The sequence below is a fragment of the Hevea brasiliensis genome, chromosome 4, assembly GCF_030052815.1.
Source record: "Hevea brasiliensis isolate MT/VB/25A 57/8 chromosome 4, ASM3005281v1, whole genome shotgun sequence".
NCBI classification, from domain to species: domain Eukaryota; kingdom Viridiplantae; phylum Streptophyta; class Magnoliopsida; order Malpighiales; family Euphorbiaceae; genus Hevea; species Hevea brasiliensis.
The window spans coordinates 4,678,927-4,702,306 of record NC_079496.1 but is presented as its reverse complement, the minus strand read 5'-3'; the positions used below and the strand labels follow the sequence as shown (position 1 = coordinate 4,702,306).

General features: G+C 36.2%; 3 protein-coding genes across 5 annotated transcripts; 1 reads left to right on the top strand and 2 right to left on the bottom strand.

The window, feature by feature from the left end:
• Positions 1 to 9,000: 9,000 nt before the first annotated feature.
• LOC110673222 (putative calcium-transporting ATPase 13, plasma membrane-type) lies at positions 9,001 to 12,525 on the top strand. Its single transcript, XM_058145116.1, has one exon. It carries the CDS (start codon positions 9,287 to 9,289, stop codon positions 12,299 to 12,301), a length of 3,015 nt encoding a protein of 1,004 aa, XP_058001099.1. The 5' UTR covers positions 9,001 to 9,286; the 3' UTR covers positions 12,302 to 12,525.
• A 2,020-nt stretch (positions 12,526 to 14,545) lies between these two features.
• Positions 14,546 to 18,637, bottom strand: LOC110673276 (ATP sulfurylase 1, chloroplastic). 2 transcript variants are annotated; one of them, XM_021836354.2, is made up of 5 exons: positions 18,130 to 18,637; positions 15,790 to 16,195; positions 15,336 to 15,596; positions 15,152 to 15,238; positions 14,546 to 14,987 (listed from the first exon to the last, which is right to left on the bottom strand). In XM_021836354.2, the coding sequence occupies exons 1-5, from the start codon at positions 18,630 to 18,632 to the stop codon at positions 14,850 to 14,852; spliced, it is 1,395 nt and encodes a 464-aa protein (XP_021692046.2). In that variant the 5' UTR covers positions 18,633 to 18,637; the 3' UTR covers positions 14,546 to 14,849. The 2 variants fall into 2 exon arrangements, with proteins under 2 accessions (XP_021692046.2, XP_058001098.1); XM_058145115.1 differs by lacking the exon at positions 18,130 to 18,637 and adding an exon at positions 17,957 to 18,045.
• On the bottom strand, positions 18,571 to 22,066 carry LOC110673275 (pentatricopeptide repeat-containing protein At5g43790). Of its 2 annotated transcripts, XM_058145114.1 has the most exons (2): positions 21,402 to 22,066; positions 18,571 to 21,224 (listed from the first exon to the last, which is right to left on the bottom strand). In XM_058145114.1, exons 1-2 carry the CDS (start codon positions 21,958 to 21,960, stop codon positions 20,161 to 20,163), a joined length of 1,623 nt encoding a protein of 540 aa, XP_058001097.1. In that variant the 5' UTR covers positions 21,961 to 22,066; the 3' UTR covers positions 18,571 to 20,160. The 2 variants fall into 2 exon arrangements, with proteins under 2 accessions (XP_058001097.1, XP_021692045.2); XM_021836353.2 differs by having other exon boundaries at positions 18,571 to 22,066.
• Between the last annotated feature and the right edge of the window lie 1,314 nt (positions 22,067 to 23,380).

The following is a 23,380-nucleotide window of genomic DNA, read 5'->3' as shown; positions in this document are numbered from 1 at the left end:
GCTGCGCATATCCCGCTCTGACTCTCAAGTGCATTCCTCCACAGATTGACTCCTCCATAGGACTTTAACCATAGGAATCTGTCTTGACTGAGGTTGTCTCATCTGATAGTCTACTATGGCTACCGGTTGCTCCTCAAAGGTCAAATTCTCATTTAACTCCACTGTGTCTGGTTGCAGCATATGAGAAGGATCGGGAACTTACTTCCTAAGTATAGAAATGTGGAATATTGAGTGGACATGAGAAAAGTTTGATGGCAACTCTAATCGATAAGCAACTGCTCTCACTCTGTCTGTGATCTCAAAAGATCCTATAAAACATGGTGTCAATTTGCCTTTCTTTTCAAATCTCATAACCCCTTTCATAGGAGAGAACTTTAAGAACACATAATCACCCACTTTCACTTAGGAATAGGAATCTCTTACAACTTTTATGATGGCATCTGATGTTCAAACTTTACCTTCTGATAAGTTAAGCACTTGGATATAAAATCTGCTATGTCTCTCTTCATGCCATTTCACCAGTACCATGGTACATCTTGGTAGAGCCTGGGTGGACATTGTAGGGTGCATGGTATGCCTCCTGCATAATCTCGTGTATGAGATTGTCCACATCTGACACACATATCCTGGAGCCTTGCATAAGAGCATCATCTATATCAAACCCAAATTCACACTTTTCTCCTTGCTGCACCCTTTCTACAATTCTCATTAATTGTGGGTCTCTGTGTTGAGCAACTCTAATCCTGTCCCACAGGTCTGTCCTTACTCTAAAAGATGCCAATAGTGCACCCTCATCTGATATATCCAAGATCAGACCTTGATCCATCAACTCATATATATCCTGAACCAACGATCTCCTTTTCCCTGATATATGCGCCAAGCTGCTAGAAGATTTTCTGCTCAAGGCATCTGCCACCACATTCGCCTTACCTGAGTAGTGTTGAATGGTGCAGTCATAATCTTTTAGAAGTTCCATCCATCTCCTCTATCTTAGGTTTAAATCTCTCTGCTGAAAGATGTACTTTAAACTTTTATGGTAGGTGTACATCTCGCACACCTCACTATATAGATAGTGCCTCCAGATCTTTAATATAAAGACTATAGCCGCCATCTCTAGATCATGAGTAGGGTAGTTCTGTTCGTGCCTCTTTAATTGCCTTGAAGTATAAACCACCATTTTACCGTGCTGGATTAAGACACACCCCAACCCAACTGTAGAAACATCATAGTACACTATATATCCTTCTTCGCTTACAAGCAATGTCAACACAGGGACTGTAGTTAAGCATTCCTTAAGCTTTTGAAAGCTTTCCTTCACACTCGTCTGACCAGAAGAATGTGACATTCTTTTAATTCAACCTGGTCAGAGGAGCTACTATTCTAGAGAAATTCTGCACAAAGCCCCTGTAGTAGCCTACTAAGCCTAGAAAACTCTACACTTTAGTAATTGTTGTAGGCCTAAGCCAATCAGTTACTACTTCAATTTTCTTGGGATCCACCTGAATACCTTCACTAGAGACCACATATCCCAAGAATGAGATACGTTCCAGCCAAAACTCACATTTTGAAATTTTTTTTATACAGCTGATGCTCCCTTAAGGTCTGCAGTACCATCCTTAGGTGCCAAACATGCTCTTCCTCAATGTAGGAATATACCAAAATGTCATCTATGAATACAATGACAAAGCGATCCAGGAACAGCCTAAATACCCTATTCATCAAATCCATAAAGGCCGCTGGTGTATTAGTGAGTCCAAAAAAAATCATCAGGAACTCATAATGACCATACCTTGTTCTGAATGTTGTTTTCGATACATCCTCATTTCGGATCCTCAGCTAGTGATAACCTAACCTTAGGTCTATTTTTGAGAAAAATCTAGCCCCTTGCAGTTGATCAAACAGGTCATCAATCCGAGAAGTGGATATTTATTCTTAATAGTCACTTTATTCAGCTATCTATAATCAATACACAATCTCAAAGATCCATCCTTCTTTCTCACAAACAGAACAGAAGCATCCCAAGGTGAAGTACTTGGCCGAATGAAACCCTTGTCTAGAAGCTCTTGCAGTTGCTCCTTCAGTTCCTTTAACTCTGTTGATGCCATCCTGTAGGGTGGCATAGAAATGGGATCCGTACCCGACACAGTAGCTATACAGAATTCAATCTCCCTATCAAATGGCATCCTAGGAAGCTCCTCAAGAAAAATATCCATAAATTACCTAACAACATGTACATTTTCTACACAAGTAACTTCAACAGATGTGTCTCTCACTAGTGCCACATAACCTTGACAGCCACGCCTTAATATCTTTCTGGCACTTATGGTTGATACTAGATTGTATGGAGCTACACTCTTGTCATCATCAAAACTAAACTCTTCCACTCTAGGAATATGGAAATACACCTTTTATTATTTTTTAATCCTAACTTGATTGCTAACTCCATTATTTCCAAAATTCTAATCCTATGATTGTTTTTCACCGGCACATCCACCATATAGTATTATACTATAATACTAACTTACTACTCATTTTATGGAACACAGGCCATTCACAATGGATGATTCTTTCTGTATCTTCTTCTTAACATGACCATCAAAACATTATCGTTCTCTACTATTCTTTGTAGGGAATTGCTCTTCATGGTTAGATAGGTATTCTTGAACCTATAATTTCTACCTGAACTATCATGGTAATGAGAAATGAGTATTGTACCATAATCCCAGACAAGATACTTTACACATTCATTCTTTTTGATATAGCTACATTTATTGCCTACAACTTTTTAGACTTCAACCTTAATTTACCCATATCTTTTTATCATCCTCTTCAATTTTCATTATCTCTTCACAATTATTGTGCTCCATCTATAGGATTTCACTGCACTAACTCCTTATTGTATCATTGCTCTGTCTGGCATATAATCTCATAATTTATTATATCTATTTACACTCCATTTGTATTTCATACTTAGCATCATTATCCTGTGTTCCTATCTTCTGCGATATTCTGGAAGATACCTCTCACTATCACATCCTTCCAGAACTATCTCTAGTCTTACCTACATTCATCACATTGATCTTTGTACTTCTTAATAACTTGTAAGTAACATCTATACATGTCCTGTCCTCTACTATTGTTCTGTTACCTATTATCAAACTGTCACTCATGCTTCCTTACAAAATTATCCGGTTGGTCACATTGAAAACATCTGCCTGACCTCTGATTACAGATTCTATAACTATGTCTCGCCATTCTGAATTCTAACATCAAATCTTTATGTTATTATCCATTATTCTTATCTCTCATCATTCATAATTGAATCCATTAGGTTGAGTTTTATTCAACTTACTACCTACTAATTTCACTTCTTTGTCTAATGAGACAATTTGAGTTACTGTTGCACACCTTCAGGTTACTACCTACTTTGGCTGCATATCTCACCTAACTTTCCTCATACTATTAACAATCTCAAAGGTCCTAATCCCATTGCCCCTTATTCTACCTTGGGGCAGAAAACAAACAAAATCTATTCTAGATTCTATAACTCTGAGCTCCATGTTTTGGCTCCTAACAGTGCATCAACTACGACCTGCTCTGAGTTTTGCACTTCTGGGTCCTATACCATGATAAACGTTCTCTCTAATGTCATCATTTTCTAAGCTTTCCATATCCTTACCCTTCTATTTACCTCGTTTACCTTCTCTAGAACCACATTTGCCTCCTCTGTATCTTAACTCTACTCTTCTTAATCTCATCTTGATCTGAGCTTTTCAATTTGTTCTTTATCCGACTCATTTTCTCTTACCCAAAATTGAACTTTGACTATTTTATTCTTTAGCTCTATTTTCTTTCTTGACCTGATTGCCATGCCAAAAACTTATACCTTATCACTGTCTCTATCAATCATCTACACCTTGGTGTTATTCAGAATTGGTCCTCAGACCACTCTAACTAGCACTTCCACTGGCATTCATATTATTTCTCCTGCTACATCTAAACTAACTATTTTATCTTTCCCTTCTGCATTTGTTTTGTATATATATATATATATTCTATGATTTATCTATGCTAACTTTTATCCTTACCCTTTTGTTTATTTAGAATATACTCTTGTCTTAGGCAGTAAGAAGCTAAGTAGGAACTCAAGGAATAGTAGTCATATATTCACTATGTGATCTCTGTTTCTGCCCTTTAGACTACATACTGCCCTTTACTATCTCGAGGAGGGGATCTATAGGGATTCTATTTTCCCGTATCCACTCACTTAGCCAAAACTTAAGATACGTGGTACCCAAACCCATCATTCAAATCAAAGGCTTTACATCTATCATGATCTGATCACTTATGGCTCCTACAATGAAACTTGTATCCTTTCTAGGATACCTAAGTTGACAACTCTTTACCACACTCTACAGTCCCATTTGGGACACTATTCTGTAGGTCACCATCAACAGTAGTAACCTTCTGTCTCTCTTGAAAAGATAAGACCATACCCTACATCACAACTGACTGTAAAAGAAGTATTGTATCTGTCACCTTGCCACAACCATGTCAGGCTATCTGCTCTCTTATCATATTGCAAACTCTTTAAAGCGTCATTTCACAAGCTATGAACACCATTCATAGCATCCTCCTTTTTAGGAGAGCAAAGTCGTACTCTATGCCTTACTGCCACACAAAGAAGATACTATTTTCATTAAACTTTAGGCAAAACGTTCATTATAATGCCAAAACTGTCCAAGACCCCATATTGGAAACTGGATGATCTCACTCTGTAGGTGCTACCTTTACTTGCGACTATACTGAAACCTCTAATCTTATGGCAACTCCTGATATAACTATAGCTCATGCTAGGATAATTGAGTCACTGACTTTAGCTACCACTCAATTGTGACCTTCGATATGCCAACTCAAGTGTTTTAAACCCCTAACTAGGAGTTCCCAACTCCTTTGCAGATATAAAACTCTATTCTAGCATATCTATACCAAACCAGAGGTTACCTGCAAACACTCTTATCATAGAACACTGTGGGGAAATACGCAGCTCTACACAATAATCCCATGTCAGTACTGTAATCTGCAGCTTACAACACAAATATCAAGAACATTGCATAATCATTACAGTACATCCCAAAAGACTAGGTTTGTTAATCTCTTATCACTCTTGAACCCACTGGTACCGTAAAGTTACTCTGATAGAGCTATCCACTGATAACTGCCAACAGCAGTACCCTCACTCCTATCGAGGGTAACTATATTACCACAACTCACCTCGTGCCTTGTACTAGATAGGTACGCCACTTAGCCCCATACTGGGAGAAACACAGCATCTCTTAGAGCATGCAACCCGATGGCAGAGCTCAACACGTCTGCTAACTCTATTGCACATCTCTACATACTTCATGAAAATCGAGACACTAACTGAAGCACTCTTATATTACATGAGAAATAACACAGAATCTAGAAACAAGGAATTATAGAAGAAGACGAAATAAGAACCTATACTCCACATGTGACCTCCTAACAAGACCCCTTTTTAAATCCTTAGACATGCACTTCCCATGAATCTGAAGCCTAAGCTCTGACACCAATATTGTCACGATCCGATCCCAGGGGCCAGACCGACACTAGGACTTGGGTCAGCATAAGGCCCTCGAAGCCCGTAGTAAGCCCAACTAATCTCTAACCCATCCATGAAGCCCATATTTGAGCCTAATTTCAAGAAATCAATCGGACAGAGTTCGGCCATAACATGGACCATCCAACGGGGAGTTCTTAACTCACCTGACCTGTAATCTCAAAATAAATCCATTTGGGGAGCTCAACTCACCCTTATAATCATCCACAATCAATATAAAATCAAATGGGAGTCCAACTCCCTCATCCAATATAGCCATCTATCCACATAGTACACATACATAGATTAATAAGTTACAACCCAAATAAATTTATCTTATAGTCCCAAGCTAAATAAAATAGTTCTACACATGCAGAAATCTAGAATTCAAATTTAACAATACAAAATATGAAAATAGTAACTAATGGACCTACGATGAAGAAGTAGGTTAAACACAAGAATAAACTCTCCTGTAACTTGAAAAAAATAGGATGAACAAGAGTGAGCGTTCGACTCATAGAGTAAGATATTGATTTTACTTACAATTTCTATAACTACTTAATTCTAGTGCATCCCTAAGAATGAATGCAACACCTTCACACAATTCAAACAAGTCAAGTCATAATCACATCAAAAGCAATCTGGAGCACTCACACACATGTGTGTCACATCCATACTCACACACATATATATATATATATATGAGAGCTAATTCCCTATACAGCTCTCTTAGTTTCAATCTCTGCCAGCAAGATCAACTCAAAGTCGGACTTTCTCTTAATATCCAAAGGCGAGGGCCAGCAAGATCAACTAAAAGCTGTGCCTACCCTGACTTATCCATAATAAGGATCGGGTCCCAGCGAGTCAAGCTCCAGCCGCGTCTACTCCTCCTACTCATATCTATATACACACCAACTCACACACATAGCTCCAGATCGCCATAAAACAACAATCGCAGCAATATCATCAAGAACAAATGCAATATAAAGCGTGCCTAATTTTTACTATATATATATATATATATATATATATATATATATATATAAGTGATACATGAGTATGCCTTGAATATATAATAATATTGAAATTATAAATAAATCAATATCTACTCATAAATTAACTGATAGTCACTGCAACGGCTGGACAGAGGAGGAAGGCTGACCCAGCTCACCTAAACATTATAACAAAAATTTTATCAATATTTACTTAAAACAAAACTTTGAAAGAGTCAAAGACAACCTAGGTTTTGCTGAAAATTTGACAGAATTTTCCCTATATCTAAAATCTACCTAACCTGCAAAGTAGCTCAAATCACACTTCTAAAATTAAAGTCTGAAATTCTCATCTCAATAACATCTGGCTCCTCCTGGGCCCTCCAATTAGTTAAAACTTACTTACTACATGAAAAATAATTACTTAAAAATTTAAAGTGTTATAATACGATATTTTATGATCAATTTAATACAGAAAGAGGAAAAATTTTGATCGATAACAAATATTAAAAATTTATTGATTGGATGTAGAAGCATATTTTACAATTATTTTAATGTTAGAAAAGAGATTCCTTCCGTTCCACTATTAAAATTGAATCATTAATTTAATGATGAAAGCAAAAAAATAAAAAATATGGATGTTAAAAAGAGTATATTAATTTAATATAAATTTAACTTTATATAAAAATATTGATAATTTTAAATTAAATATTTATGTTGAGATTTATATAATATTAATTAAATTATTTATATAATTAAAACAATAAGGATATAAATTTTAATGTAAATATTTAATATAAAAATTATTATTCTCATTTTTATGTAAGATCAAATTTGTAATAAATGTAATCTATTAAAAATCCAAATTTATTTCATTAATGATGATAATTTCAACTATCCAAAAATTTTTATAATAAAGGAATAACTAATGACAATAAGAAATATGGTTTTGTGGTGCAGATATAAATATTGACGAGCTTCACAAGTCTGCATATGTTCACATCGATAAACGGCAATTTGGAAGGAGCATTTTGATTATCTATGATATGATAATGATTTTTCACGCGTTTTTCGAAGTAATAAAATCATAATGGAGATGTTTTGTTTGGTTTCGTTATTGTATAGATAATGTCAAAACTCAACAGACGACAACATTAATTTCGTATTGGTAACATTGACTCTAAGTATTATTATTTGCAAAAGACACTGAAATTCCATAAAAGCGCGTAGCGTGTGAAAACTGCAATTTACTTTTTTTTAGTAGGAATTAAAAATAATTAAAAAATTTTAATTTTAATTGATACTATTAGTGAATTTTTTTTATAAATTTATACATTTTAATAAGAGAGAAAATATTGAGTGAGTTGACTTGATCATGTCTTTTAATACTAAAGCGGAGACTTGAATCTTTTATATAAGTATCAAGTAGACTTCTATTTAGATGAGTTATGCAATTATAATAAATTCTTTTCTTAAAAAAAATCTAATTAAAGTGAGATTAGAAATTTAAATAAAAAAAAGATATATACCTCAATAAATAATATTTATATTTTAGAGTCCTACTTTATCATTTAATATATGAGCTTGTCTAATAAAAAATAATAATTAGAAAATAGTAATTATTATTTTTAAAAAATAATTAGGAATGAAAAAGACACTACAATTTTTTTTACGAAAACTGCAATTTAATAATTAGAAAAGTTTTTTAATTATTACAAAAATACATATGAGTGTAATGGGCAGATGGAATGATTGAATTTTTATAAGAGTAATTAACAGAGTATATGTGAAAATCACTTTACCTAAATTTAAATGTGATTAATATTATTAAAATTTAAATTCATTATCAATTAGATTAAAATTTATTGTTAATTATTTAAATTTATTTTAAATTTAATTATATATTATTAAAATTCATTTTATTAAAATTTGATTAACGAGTACAAGTAAAAAAATAAAGTTATTTCCCAGGTTAAAAAAGAAAAAACTAAATTATAAATAATATAAGCAATACCTCAAATATTTCAATCTGAGCCTCATTTTGTATTTGATTACAATTCACGGGAATAAAATTTGCAATCCTAATCTCTAAAAATCAAGAACAATAATGAGATGTTGAGTATGAGAAAAAAAGAAAGAAAGAATTAATTAATAAACAAAACAAGCAATTACCAAAAGAGAAACTAAAAGAAACCCAAGAATGAAAACCATTCAGCATGCAAACAACACTTTCCTGATCATTTAATAAAAAATAAAAAACACCTTTTTTTTTAATTCTTTCCTTTCTTTTCTTTTTTAATTAACGATAGGCAGCTCTGTCTCTATCAGTGCCACTGCCACAACGCGTCCTTGACTCTTTTTTCTTTGCTTTTTTTTTTTTTATCCGACAGTTTATCGTTAGGATGCCGGATATACGTCGTCAAACTCGAAGCCTGTAAAATTTTTCCTTTGTTATCCCATTTTCAATGTTTTCAAGCACGCATTATTAAACAATTTGTCATCTTCCACTTCCGGTACTTCCCAAGGGAAAAATACTTCCCTTCTTGTGTTTTTTACTATATTGCCAAATATTCAGATTTGGCTTCTTTCCCCTCTTTTTTGGGTTCACCAATTTGTTCTTGTCGTGCTCTGTTGTTGATTTGAGCGTCCCTTCCCTTCGGTGCTTTTTGCAACAATGGGTACTCAGCTCCATCACAACTTGGTTCAAACCCCCACCAGTAATGGCAAGCACCTCAAAAAATGGCGCCTAGCCTTTGATGCCATCTTTTTTTCTAAAACACTGCTCTATGTTGCCAAAAACGCTGTAAAACAGCAGTTAAATGGCAGACTATTGCGCACTCTGTCCTACACGGCAATTGATATCAAGACACAGACTGAGCACTTTGATAAAGTAAGTCTCTCCAAGCTTGTGGAGGAGGAAAATCTTGACCAACTTAGAAGTTTTGGTGGGGTTGATGGTGTTGTTGCAGCCCTGAAAAGTGATGCAAAGAATGGAATCAGAGATGATCATGCAGATGTTTTCAATCGACAAATGGCCTTTGGTTCAAACACGTATGAAAGGCCACCAGCAAAAAGCTTGTTCAACTTTGTGTTAAAGGCCTTCAAAGATCCCATGATCATCCTTGCGGTTGTGTGCAGTGCCTTTTCTCTTGGGTTTGGTATTAGAAAGCATGGACTGACAAAAGGATGGAGTGACGGAGGCAGCATATTTCTCGCTATTTCTATAGTTATCATGGCATCTTCTGTCAGCAACTACTGGCCCAACAGACAATTCAACAAGCTGTCCCAAATCAGTTACACTATGAAGGTGGAAGTTGTCAGGAGTGGGTGGAGGCAGCATATCCCAGTTGATCAAATTGTGGTAGGAGATGTTGTTTGTCTAAGGATTGGGGATAAAATTCCCGCTGATGGGTTGTTCTTACACGGCCATTTATTATCAATTGATAAATCAAGCCTGACAATGAACATTGACATCGTGGCTGTTAACTGTCATCTGAATCCCTTTTTGTGGTCTGGCTCTATGGTGGCAGATGGGTATGCCCTGATGCTTGTCACATCTGTTGGCATGAACACAAAATGGGGCAAGATGCTTAGCACAAAATGGAAAGATCCACATGAAACGACACCTATACAGGCCCGGCTGCAAGCAATAACTTCTTTAACCAGTAAAGTTGGCTTGATGGTAGCTTCATTGGTTTTCTTGGTGTGGTTGGTTCATTACTTCAAGGGGGAAATGAGAAACGGATATGTGCCAGGCAAGACAGAATTTCATGAAGTTTTCTGTGAGATGGTTGGAATACTAGCCACTGTAATTGCTATTGCAGCAGGAGCAGTTGCAGAGGGCTTACCATTGGCTGTTGTAATCACTCTTGCTTATTCAATGAAGAGTATGACAAATAATCACACTATTGTCAGAAAACATTCAGCCTGTGAGGCAATAGCCTCAGCCACCACCATCTGCACAAAATTGAATCAGATGGCAGTAACAAAGTTTTGGTTAGGGCAAGGATTCATTGAACAAGGTGCCTACTCACAAGTTGCACCAACCATCATTGAATTGCTCCACCAAGCAGTTGGTCTACACACAACTCAAAACTCTTCAAAAGTTTCCTCATTCATTTGGACTCCAATAGAAAAGGCGATCATTTGTTGGGCCATCCAGGAGATGGGCATGAATACTCGGGAATTGAAGGAAACCTGCAGCATTCTACATGGTGAAGCATTTGATTCAAAGAAGAGACGTGGTGGGTTTTTGATGAAGAAGAATAATGATAATACAATCCATGTGCACTGGAAAGGGACACCAGAGGCTATACTAGCCATGTGTTCACAATATTATGACACAACAGGGATTGTCAAAGCCATTGATTATGATACAAGGGAGAAACTGAATCACGTAGCTCAAGTAATGGCAACTGATGGACTTCAATGCGTTGCTTTTGCACATAAAAAAACTTCCATAGATCTTTATGAAAATGGAATATCCCATCAATTAATAGAAGATGATTGCTTGGCATTCATAGGATTAGTTGGTGTAAAGGATCTATGCCAACCTGGGGTTCAAAAAGCTGTAGAAGATTGCCAATATGCTGGAGTGAACATCAAAATGGTAACAAGAGATGGAGTTTTAGTTGCAAGAGCTATAGCAACTGAATGTGGCATACTCAAGCCTGAACAAAGCATGGAGAGTGAAGTAGTAGAAGGGGCAGAATTTCAAAATTACACAGAAGAGGAGAGAATGGCAAAGGTTGATAAAATTCGTGTGATGGCAAGTGCCTCTCCTTCTGACATTCTTCTTATGGTGAAATATTTAAGACAAAAAGGCCACATGGTGGCAGTTATTGGTACTGACACAGAGGATGCAGCTGCTTTGAGGGAAGCTGATATAGGCATCTCTATGGGGATTCAGGCCGCTGATGTAGCCAAAGAGAGCTCTGACATAGTCATATTGGATGATTTTGTTTCTGTTGTCAATGTTTTGAAATGGGGGAGAACTATGTTTAACCAAATCCAGATATTTGCTCAGTTCCAGCTCACACTGAGCATTACTTCACTAGCGATTGACTTTGTGACAGCAGTTTCAGCTAGTGAGCCACCAACCATCAAAATTGTAGCTACCATCTCATCCGGAGAAATCCCATTTGCAGCTCTACAAGTTTTGTGGGTGAAGCTAATCATGGGTACATTGGCTGCTGTGGCTCTTGCTACAGGGCAACCCTCTAAGGAGCTCATGAAGTGTCCAGTGGATGGAAAACCTCTTATAACCAACATCATGTGGAGAAACATATTAGCGCAAGCTATCTACCACGTAGCTATCCTATTGACCATACATTTCAAGGGCAAAGCAATCTTCGGCGTGAATGAGGAGGTAAAAGACACTATGATGTTCAATACTTTTGTTCTTTGTCAAGTATTTAATAAATTCAATGCAAGAGAGCTAAAGAAGAAGAACATCTTTAAGAGGATACACAAGAACAAATTGTTTGTAGGCATCATAGGGGCAATAATTATTCTTCAAGTCGTGATGGTGGAATTTCTAAAGAGGTTTGCTGGTACAGAGAGGCTGAATTGGGAGCAATGGGGTGCTAGCATTGGAATCGCAGCTATGTCATGGCCAGTTGCTTGGTATGTCAAGCGGATACCTGTCCCAAACAAACCATTTTTTAACTATCTAAAGTGGAAGAATTAGGACTTAGAAATACAGTTAGTAATCCTTAGGGTTTGGTATATAGTTTTGTGATAAATTCTAGAGTTCTATTAGCATTTGATAGTGCACTTGTTCGCTAATAAAATATGATTTAGATTTTGTACGGTTTCATAAATATATAATTTTGTTTCCTCCAATTAGGGCAGCTTTTACAACGTTATATCCTTTTGTTGGGACAAAAGCAAGGCAAGGATAGAAAAGAAGCAGATTTTCATGAACAATTAGTTCTAGCGGCATATATCTATATGATTATTCCTACTAGCTAGAATAAAGATCAGTTGCCAAACCAATTGTAGCACAGCATGTTGGTAAGAGCTAGCATCTATTAATTCAGAGTACAAAAGGATGAGACCAACGAACAAAAATAGCAAACAATGGAAGAATAAAATTTAATTCTTGCAATATTTACCTAATTTAATTATCAGCAGACCAATGGCAACCCAAAACAAGCAACAAGAATGAAGAAACCATTATTTGTTGTACCAAAACTAGCCCAGCTCTTAAGATAATGGCAAATAATAGGTGCAAAACCAAAAGCATGACAAGAAACAAAAAACTTAATCTTATAATTCTTGTACACGAGTAACAAAAAAAAGGCCTCCCAGAATATAAGACATCTTAATCAGTGTTTAATTTAAGCGAACACATAACATGCTTCCATGAAGTGTAATATGCTGAAAATAAACAGAGCCTCAGTTTTCATTAAAGGAAAAGAGTGGGAATTCAGTGAAAATGGACCTGGTTGAATGCCCGAGCAATTTCTGTTTGAACATGGTTCTTTGTGACCGATCCGGCCCGGCTTTACTTCTCTTCAGTATCCTCCTCACTCGAGCTCTTGTTCTTGTGGCGTATTCTTATCACAGAATCACCCCAATCATTGGTGCCAAATGGAAATTCCCTTGACTCTGCCCTTCATAGAAAAATCTGTTACGTCCAATAATCTACTCCGCTCCAGAGTCCGAACCTATGAGGTTTTATTTCTCTTCTACAAACTTTAAGCCCATAATGCGCTTGCTTCCTCAGTCTGTGGGTCACAAATCCTTCAAGTTGGGCCTAGTCCCTAAGAAGACATCAATTGAAAGCTTGTTGTTGGGTTTTTTTTTTTTAATTCATTTTTATAAATTTTAAATTTTTATTATTTTTGGGATTTATTATACTAAAAAATATTATTATTTTTTAGCTAATATGTCAGCATATTAATAATGTCAAGTCAAATTGACCCTTCAAACATCAAAGCCTGACACCATATAATATTTTGTTTGGTGTGATCCTTGGCTGCCAGATCAATAACATCCTTGTCTCAACAAGCCGGGTGGCCGTAGTTCCAATTTCGACGTTATTGTGCACGACTGTGTCTCAATTGCATCCGAGACATCCTATGCATAAAACGTTCAGCGAATACAGTAGCTCATGCGTTAGCTAGAGCTACATGTTCTACATCAGAACGTGAGTGCGCTCTATTGCCTCATTTTATTGTTATGCTCTGTCAAGTGAATGTTAGTAATGAAATTTTACTTTCCAAAAAAATAAAGCCCTTGCCATTTGCCAACCAACAAAGGGCTGTTTCCTCAGACTTTTCTTGATGAAAAAAAGGCCCTCTCGCTGATATTGGAATGGAAGGTTTTCCACTCAGAAAAATAACCATTCTCAATTCTCACGTATTATTTTGGTGTTGTGCTACTAAAAAGACTAAAATAACCCCAAGCCAATGATATAAACGACCTTCCTAAGCAACATCCCCGAGTAATTGCTTCCTTATATTGCCGTTTGGATTGGAGGAAAGAAAATAATGGAAGAAAAATAAAAGAATATAACGATTGAAGTGAAAAATAACTTTTTTTATTTTATGTTGGAGAAAAAATATTAAAAGAAAAATTACTTTTTTAAAGAGTAAAATTACAATACCACCCTTAGACATCCAAAAAAAACCTAAAAAATATAAAAATATTTTTATAATTTTAAACAATTTTCTCCCACTTTCCCCTCAATTTGAAGAAAAAATGAGAGTAAAATCTAACTATTATTTTTCTTTTAAAATTTTCTTTCCTCTTTATTTTGTTCTCTAACCAAACACAAGTGAGTAAAAAATAAGATTATTTTTCTCTTAAATCTTCCTTCCTCCCTTATTTTCTTTCAATCCAAACACAACCTAATCCCCTCGTGCATATGGGCAGAAAATGTTGTGCCTTTTGAGTTTGCCCACTAAAATGAGTTTACTCCTTCATCTGTACGCAAATGGCTTTTGAAAAATTAAACTACTCAAAAAGTACAAAAACACCCCACAATCACTTCCTTAAAGAAGTGCAGAACAACACAATATGATACAAGGCGCCCACACATTAGAGCGCCCACAATGGGCAAACCTAATTGCAGATGAGTAGAGTTTTGTGTACCCATACCAGTGCCTCGTGATTTTATTAGAAGAGAGCTGGATACAGAATATTTACAGTTTGCCACACAGTGGAGATAAATAAAGTTTTAATGTTTCTCCCAATCACATGGCGTTAAATTATGATACAGGCAAGTCCACCTAAGCTGGAACAGGTTCTGGGACTTTGCCACTGTCCGCTGGAGCCACACTGTCATAGTATTCAACCAGCACTTTCCAGCCGCCAGGGCACATAAATCCATCAGGAGGGTTCTCTTTGTTTCTCGCAAGTGTTCGCATCTATAAAATGCAAGCAAGCTTTACTTGTATGCGATAAACAGGAATATAAATGAAACAATCAAATTATTATGTCTCTTATCAATATCTTCTGTGTAGTTTCATTTTGGATTTTTTTTTCTTTCTAATTTTGGGCAATTACATAAAAGTTTTAGTTAGCTGCATACCTTGGTGCCAGATATGAAAAGGAAGTCTTGAGGCCTCGTGGGATCAAAGAATGCCATTTTCCCCTGAGTTTTATCATATGCAGCAACCTGCAATTAAATCCAGTTCAGCAATCTATGGGATTTTCTCTTTTCTTTTAAGGAAGAGAACGAAGAGTATTCATGAATTATGACAGTCAAAAGTTACCTTGAAAGGAAGGATGTTTAGCCGCTCCAATCCAGGAGCCATACTCAACACCTTTTTCCCATGGTCGGCGTCATATAAATCTCTTTTCTCAACAGGATGGCTCATTCCAGCCGGATCTCTACCCACAATGTAAAAGTTAGCTCCTGCATTAATCCGAGCTTTTGCATGCCACTGCACCTCGGTCGGACCAGCATAGTGCATGGGGGAGGGGAATATAGAAACCACAGTTGTCTCTGGATCAAGTACTCCATCTTCAAGCACCTGGAAATATATTATTAATAACAAGCAAAGTCAGTGCTGGCCTAAAACACTGATTTCTTAGAAATATTTCTGAAATCACAACAGTATAGAAACAGACATAAACCAGATAACAAGATATCCTTGCAAGTTTACAAGGATAACCCAACAGAAAACAGGCTACATAAAGGTACAATAAAAAATCGGAGACACCAACCTTCTCATGTTGTTTCATCCGCCAACTAAGTGGAACATCATCTGCCTTTGTGTAGCCTCCCAATGGATGAAGCAAAAGGACAGGGTTCTTATAACCCATCTCAAGAAGCCGCCTGCGAGTATCTGTCATTAGTAAAGCATGGCCGTTGTGCACAGGATTTCTGAGCTGAAAAGCAAAGACAGCATCTGCATTGCGCTTAGTAAATTCCTCGCGGAGTTCTGCAGGTGACATTCGAAATCGATCAAGACCATCATGGTACTTAATTGGTTCTATAACTTCCAAGTCCCCCCCAATCAACCAGTTTCCAGACTGGGTTATAGCTTCTTCAACATAAGGTAGACCAGGGGCAGTAGTTCCCCATGTTCTTGCAATCCGTTCTTCCTTGGGGTGCTTGTAGATCTCAATACTGAAACAAAATAAATAAATAAATAAATAAATAAAACCACATATTAGAATTTGAAGTCGCTGAATAGCACAAACTGACTTGGCATGATCTATGACATAACATATTATGTTCGCAGAAGCTAAATAAAACTATAATAGCACATGTCCACAAATTCTAACAACTGTCAAATTCTTAGGTCTTTGCTAAGGACAAATAATAATGGCTAAAAGCCAAAATGTCAAATTCATAGGTCTTTGCTGTTGTGAAAGAGTTGCCTACCATGTTGGGCTTTTTGAACAGGTATCAACATCATATCTACAGCTTAAGAACAAATACAAGAACTGATGCCTAAAATATAACTGCATGTATCAGATGCCATAAGCACAGAGTGGTCCCAGTACCACAGTTTGCTCATTCACCAATTCTTCTCCTGTTTTAAGACTCCAAACACGTCAAAGAAATAGCACCAAAAATGGTGCACTCAAGAAGCAAAACTTAAATCATCAGCAAAAGGATCACCAAATAAGAGAAATCAAAACTAAAGTACAAGTAATAAAAATTACAGTGAACCAATTTCTACACATGATTATGCATATTTTGCAAGATCATTGAGAGGAAGGACAGAGCAAACCAGGAAGAAAGAAGAAAAAAATTCCAAAAAAAAATAGTAATATTTGTAAAATCCTCATACTAAAAAATGTACTAAATCAACTCCAAGCTGAAAAGAAGATGGATGGGAAAGTAAATAGAATGGGTATTGCAATTTTTTTTTTTTTCCACAAGATTTCCTAGTTTCTTAGAAGTCCAACTTGAAATTTTTATTGAAAGGTCAAAAGCTTCACAAACATTTTACAGCTCTCTTTCCACAAGCCTGTGCATAAGGAAGTCTATATGAGCATTTTCTTTTAGTCCAAGACACTTGAAAGAGCAGAAGTTAAAAGCACAGTCATAATTAAAATAAACAAGCCTCGAGCCTCAATTATGTCATTTCAAGGGGACAAATAATAAAAATATGGATTATGAGACTATGTTTACCCGAAAGGTGTTTGAAATCTACATGCACAGAATTCTAATTTATAATATGTTCATGTATCCGTTCTTGGATTTCTTGCACAAACGTCAAATACAAACAGGGGGCCCAGAAAATCAAAACACAAATGCATATAATATAAAGGAATCATACCCTATTGCAAAATAATCAAAGGTCACACCGTCACAGGTTAGACCATGAATAGCAAAGAAGAATTAAAGTAGGTTCTTCATAACTTTACATTATAAATCACATGATGATGAATCAAATATCTTTAAGAACAACAGTTAACAAACAATTTACTCTAAGGATATACGGGGCCAAAAATTAAAAAAAAAAAAATCAATAAAAACAAAAACAAAGAAAACATCAAATTTCCATGATAAGAGGAAACTGGCAGTTCAACAACATGGTGACGCACAAAAGTGACCTAAATCCAAACACTTTTTGTTTCCCATACTCTATATCATCATATTTTTTTTGTTTTCAAGAAACAGAAATAGCGTTGCAATAGAACACAACTAGTCTTTTGCATAAAGCTCCAATAATGCCTTGGATCTCACTGGACCAAGAAAACATCAAATCCCTTTTTCCTAAGAAATGTAGGCTTAAAAAAGAGGTCCACATTCCAACCTCCCTTCTTCACCTAGCCGTAAAACTCACATTATTCAACTGAAAATGACAGAAGACTAATTTCAGGAATAAATACATTAATAAATAGAACGGAACACGTAATATAAAAACATCAATACCCATCATCACAGCCACCATAAAAATCTAAACCTTCTAACGCCAACTTTAGAGTACACTTCACATTCATTTCCATCAGCGCAGCTCCAACATGCGAATTAAACAAATTTTTACCGAAAACTTATACTACGGGAAAAAAAAAAAAAAAGCACAGGACCGAGTGGTGTTAACTTACTCGCTCAAAATCGCAACCGTGTTATCCTCAGAGTCAACAAGAGCGACCCTTTTGGACTCGCCGATCCGCTGCTTCTGCAAATCGTCGATAGCGAGCACAATCGGCACCGACATGTTAACAACCGACCCGTCTTCCAGACGGAGAGAGTTAAAATGAAGAGTTTGGAGGAACTCGGATTCTCTCATGAATCCTTGGAGTGGACTGGCCCAACCTTCGCTCAACACATGAACCCATTGTAAATCAATCTTCGTCAACTTAATCTTAGGCAATGAAATCGCTTCTTTCCTTTTAACATCCTGCTGGGACTTATCAACGAAGAGCTCAACCAGTTTGCCACCGTCCGGTTTAATCAAGCCGGCTCGAATTCGGACCGCCACCCTTTTTGGTTGAAGTTTGGAAGTGAAGGAAAGTTTGAGAGGAGGGGCGAAATGGGTATTGAAGGATTTGGAAAGGGAGTGAGATGGAAAAGTGGTTTTGGTGAAGAGGTTGGTCAGGGAAGCCATTGATGGAAGAGAGGAGAACCAGAAGAAGGGCTCCCCGGTTGGTGTTTTTTTTTTTTTTTTTTTTTAGTGGTAGTTTGGTTTTGTAGGATAGGCGTTTAATAATAGAAAAAAAAAAGTCTTTTTAGGATAATGAAATTAAGGTTTGTCAAATGACGTTGGTGAGAGCTGAGAAGTGATCTTCTGCAAGTACCAGTGGGAGACGGTGACAGAATTTATAGGGGATGGGCTGGTGTAAATGGGCAATTTCGGAGGATGAATCTGGACACCTTATTCTCTTTTTCCTTTTCACTTCTTTATTTTGCCCTTCTTAGCTTTATATATGGCACGTCGCCGGCGCGCAAGCCTCTCAAACCCATAAAAGAAAAGGGTTAATAAAGTAATATGACAAGACACCGTAGAATTTTCAAAAGGCTTTAGTACAGAAAGGAAGCTATTTAAAATGTTTAATATGTGGCTTTGGTCAATTGGCAATTTCGCTTTGAGGTTCCAGGAATCTTCATCGTTGGAATTCAAAGATACACCCAAATAATTTCTATTTACATAGAAAAAAGCAATAAAAATTGACATTTTCTCTTTCAAAGCTGTCCAGCTCTTCAATTAAATTGAATTCTACCCATTTTTCAGTCCAGATTCAAAGGCAAAATTTTTTTCCTACTTTTATGTGTTTTCTATTCTTATTGGCAATTGTCGTTATTGAAGAGTCAAAGACAATTAAGAGGCAAATATCTTAAGTCATCAAAACTAAATTAGATTAGTGCTAATCTGACATAGGCATTTACGCAACAAAAGGCACTGTACGCTATATTAAAACTATAAATAATTTAAAAAATGCATTAATAAACATTAACATATGCATAATGTGTATTAAGTAGCTTTTATTATAAGATTCATGCAGTATAAATTAAAATATATGTACAATTGAAATAATCAAAAGAGCTATACAGAGAGACTGCAATGCGTTAGCCGCCTGAACAATTCCAAAATTAGAGCATTCTGGATAATCCATGGTGCTTAGCCAGAAGTTCCTAATCACCAATTAGTATGGCCATTGGTTGGACCATATCTCCCTCACTTAATGAATCTATTTCAACATCTACTTTTCTACTTTCTAACTAATGCAAAATCAAGCTTTTATCCCAACCCTATTGCTTGAAAGCTGTATATAAATATTTTTTTTTATTCCTTCAATGCTTATAATGTTAATTTACAGAGAGTGGGCAAAAAAGGGACACAACTTGAAACACATGTCAAGATCAAGAAATTGCAAAAAAATTCACCTGATTATAATGTAGCCTAAACCAAATCAGAAATGATATTTGCTAGAAAATGAAAGTTTACCCATGGACTACACAATAAAAAATGTATTGTAATGAAAATTATTACGAGTCCTGAGGATTTGTACCTGCCTTCAGCTGGTTAGCGTAGCTGCCTTGAATTTGATTTCATTAATTATAACCTTCCTATCTTGTAACCTTACCAATAATGAACAGGCAAGTAATTTCACATTTGCAAGGTAATTAACCTAGTGTTACCAATAATCCAGACAAGAACAAGTACCATCATTAAAATGATGAAATCTATTTCTATCCCTTACTATTATCTGTCTCCCATATATCATTGATATAAGCTTAGTACTTGCATGGCAATCACCACAGATACGAAGATTCTTTATTATTCTAATAGGAGCACTGGAGTCAGCTGCAATAAGAGCAAATGCAATTGCTAGCCTTTCACTATGGTATGACAAGGCATCTTCTTTCTCTTCCTCCTCTATGTCAAATAACACTTCTTTGATTCTTGGCTTATGACCATATTCTTGTAACCTTCTATTTATCTCTTCAAGCTTCAAATAAATCTCTTCTGAAAGTGGGTGTGTTTTGTCACCTGTGATGAACTCATGCATTGCACCGCCCATCTCAACTAAACTACTTCCAGGAATTTTAATGATCCCCTGATCTTTCATCAATTTCCTAATTTTCTTCACATCTTCCCATTTATTAATGCCTGCATACATATTTGACAAAAGCACATAGTTGCCACTAGTTTCTGGTTCTAGTTCCATTAGATGCTTAAGTGCAACCTCTCCTATCTCCAAATTCCCATGAACTCTTGCTGCCCCAAGTAAAGATCTCCATAATATTGCATTTGGTTTCATCGGCATGTTCCTCATCTTTTCTTCAGCTTCTGTGAGTTGCCCGGCTCGACCTAGAAGATCAATTACGCATCCATAATGCTCAAGTGTAGGCTCAATACCATAAATCTCTTTTATAGAATCAAAGATTTTGCAACCTTCATCTACTGAGCCAATATGCGAGCAAGCACACATTGTGACTACAAATGTTATGTGATCAGGAGCTAGACCCTCACGTTTCATTTTCTCATAAAGGTCTAGCGCTCTGTGCCCATAACCATGAATTGCTAAACCCCCAATCATCGAATTGTAACACGATGTATCCCTTTGAGACAATCGATCAAACAATTGATATGCTAAACCTATACATCCACATTTTGAATACATCCCAATAAAAGCCGTACCCACATAGCGATTCAATCTAAGATTGTTCTTTAGTATATATGCATGTGCCCACGCGCCTAAACAAAGAGCACCCAAATTAGCACAAGCACTAATTAGAGCTACAAGGGTAACTTCATTAGGCCTAACTAAGGAATATAGCATCTCATTGAACAAGTATAACGTCTCTACTGACAAACTAGTAACATCTTCACTACCACTTCTGCCATTATAAGCAGAGATATCGCTAGCATTACTTGCATAAGCAGCCAAAATAGAATTCCAAGTGGCTAAATCAGGTTTGCTAATTTGATCGAACAAATATCTAGCCACACCTAACTTGCCAGAATTCGCATAGTAATTTAGCAAAGAGGCCTGAACAAAGTGATCATAAGTGGGTTCAAGGAATTTCAACACATGGGTGTGGAGGGCTAAGCCATGATGGACCCACGGGTGTAACCCACAAGCTTTGAATAGAGATGGATAGGTGTAACTATTGGGTTTAACAGTCTTGTGAGACAGAATACGGCGATAGAGAGAGAAGGCAATGTGGGTATGGTGTTTTTGATTGACGAGGGAGGAAATGAGAGTGTTGAAGAGGAATATTGTTGAGTTTGGTATTTGGTTAAAAACAGAAAGAGTATAGGTTATGTTAAGGGTGGAGGAGAAGAGGAGGAGTCTACTAAGAGGGTATGTGTGGAGGGTAAGACCAGTTGCTATCATTTGAGCATGGATTTGCTTGAGGGTGTCCAGTGTTCTGCATTTTTGTAGGAGTTGCAGTATTGGGTGAGTGAAAACTGGGTTTGGAGATTTCATGGACAGGAAGGACCGTCGCGTACGGTGTAATTTTATGTTTCCATGGACGAGCAGAACGAAGGGGAGGAGCGAATAAAACTAAAAAACTGATCCGCAGACCGAAAATCGGAAAATGGTTAATCGAACTTGTGAATTCGATTTTCGGTTCATTTTTAAACCGATTTAATATTTAAATTCCATTTTATTTTATTTTATTTTTTATCAATGAAAAATTATTTATAATATTTAATTTTCAATAATTTTCTTTAGTGGTGAATGTAACTCACCGTTTTAGTATAGGACAAACTTGATAGATTCATGTTTGCATTTTTATTTTTATATTGTAGTATTTATAAATATAATTTATTTATATTTTATTTAATAATACCATCTTATTATATATTTATATTTTATTAAAAAACTTAGTAATTGTTACAATTGAGTTTTATTTTAAAAATAATAATACTTTAAAGCTAATTTTATTATAAAAATGAAGTTTTATATAATTGAATTATATTTCTGTTATTATTTATCAATGTAAATATTTTTTTTTTAGAACCAAAGCAAAGTATAATTAACGGGAGAGATTAGAATACAACAAAACTTGAATGCCAATCACGGGCTCTGTCCAAATAGAAAAACAAGCATACAAATAGGAGGCCCTACCTAAACATGGGCTACCATGTTTCCTTGTCTTGAAGCCCACTGCAATGAGAAAGTCCATTCTTTGGTGTAGAATCTGTTTATAGTCAGCCACAATGAATCCTCATTCTGAAAAATCTTCCTCCGCAGACATAACACGAAACAAAACCTCCTTTGAATCAATCTCAAGCTGCGCGTTAGAGTATTGTGGAACAATCAACCATTGCAAAGTGTGCAACAACTTCTGCAAACTTTGGAGGTCTCAAACTAGGATGCCAACCCGAACCTGCAATTACGAACATACCATTCTCATCTCGCAACACAAACCCAAACCCAGTGCTCTGTTGATCATCAAAAACTGCAGCATCAATGTTACACTTCAAAGTGCCTGAATGTGGACCAGTCCATTTGGAACCTCTACTATTAATATTTGGAGTAGCAAAACCACAAACCTTATCAGTACGCACTGCCAACCAATTATTCAAATAAGAGATGCCATGCTACACAATTTGACCAGTAGTAAAAGACTTTTGATTCTAAATCAATTGGTTCCTGCTACCCCAAAGACTCCATGCCATAGCACAAAACTTTGCAATACATTTAGAATTTGATTGTTGAAAAAGACTAAAGAACCAGCTCCTAAATTCTGCGTAAACAATCCGAGAATAATCCACTCCTATCAGTTTCCAGCAATCAATTGCCAAAGGACATTTTAACAAAGCATGAACTGAATCCTCCTCTTGACCACACAAAACACAAGTTTGATCAACTTGCAAATCTCTCTGATTTAATCTGAGTC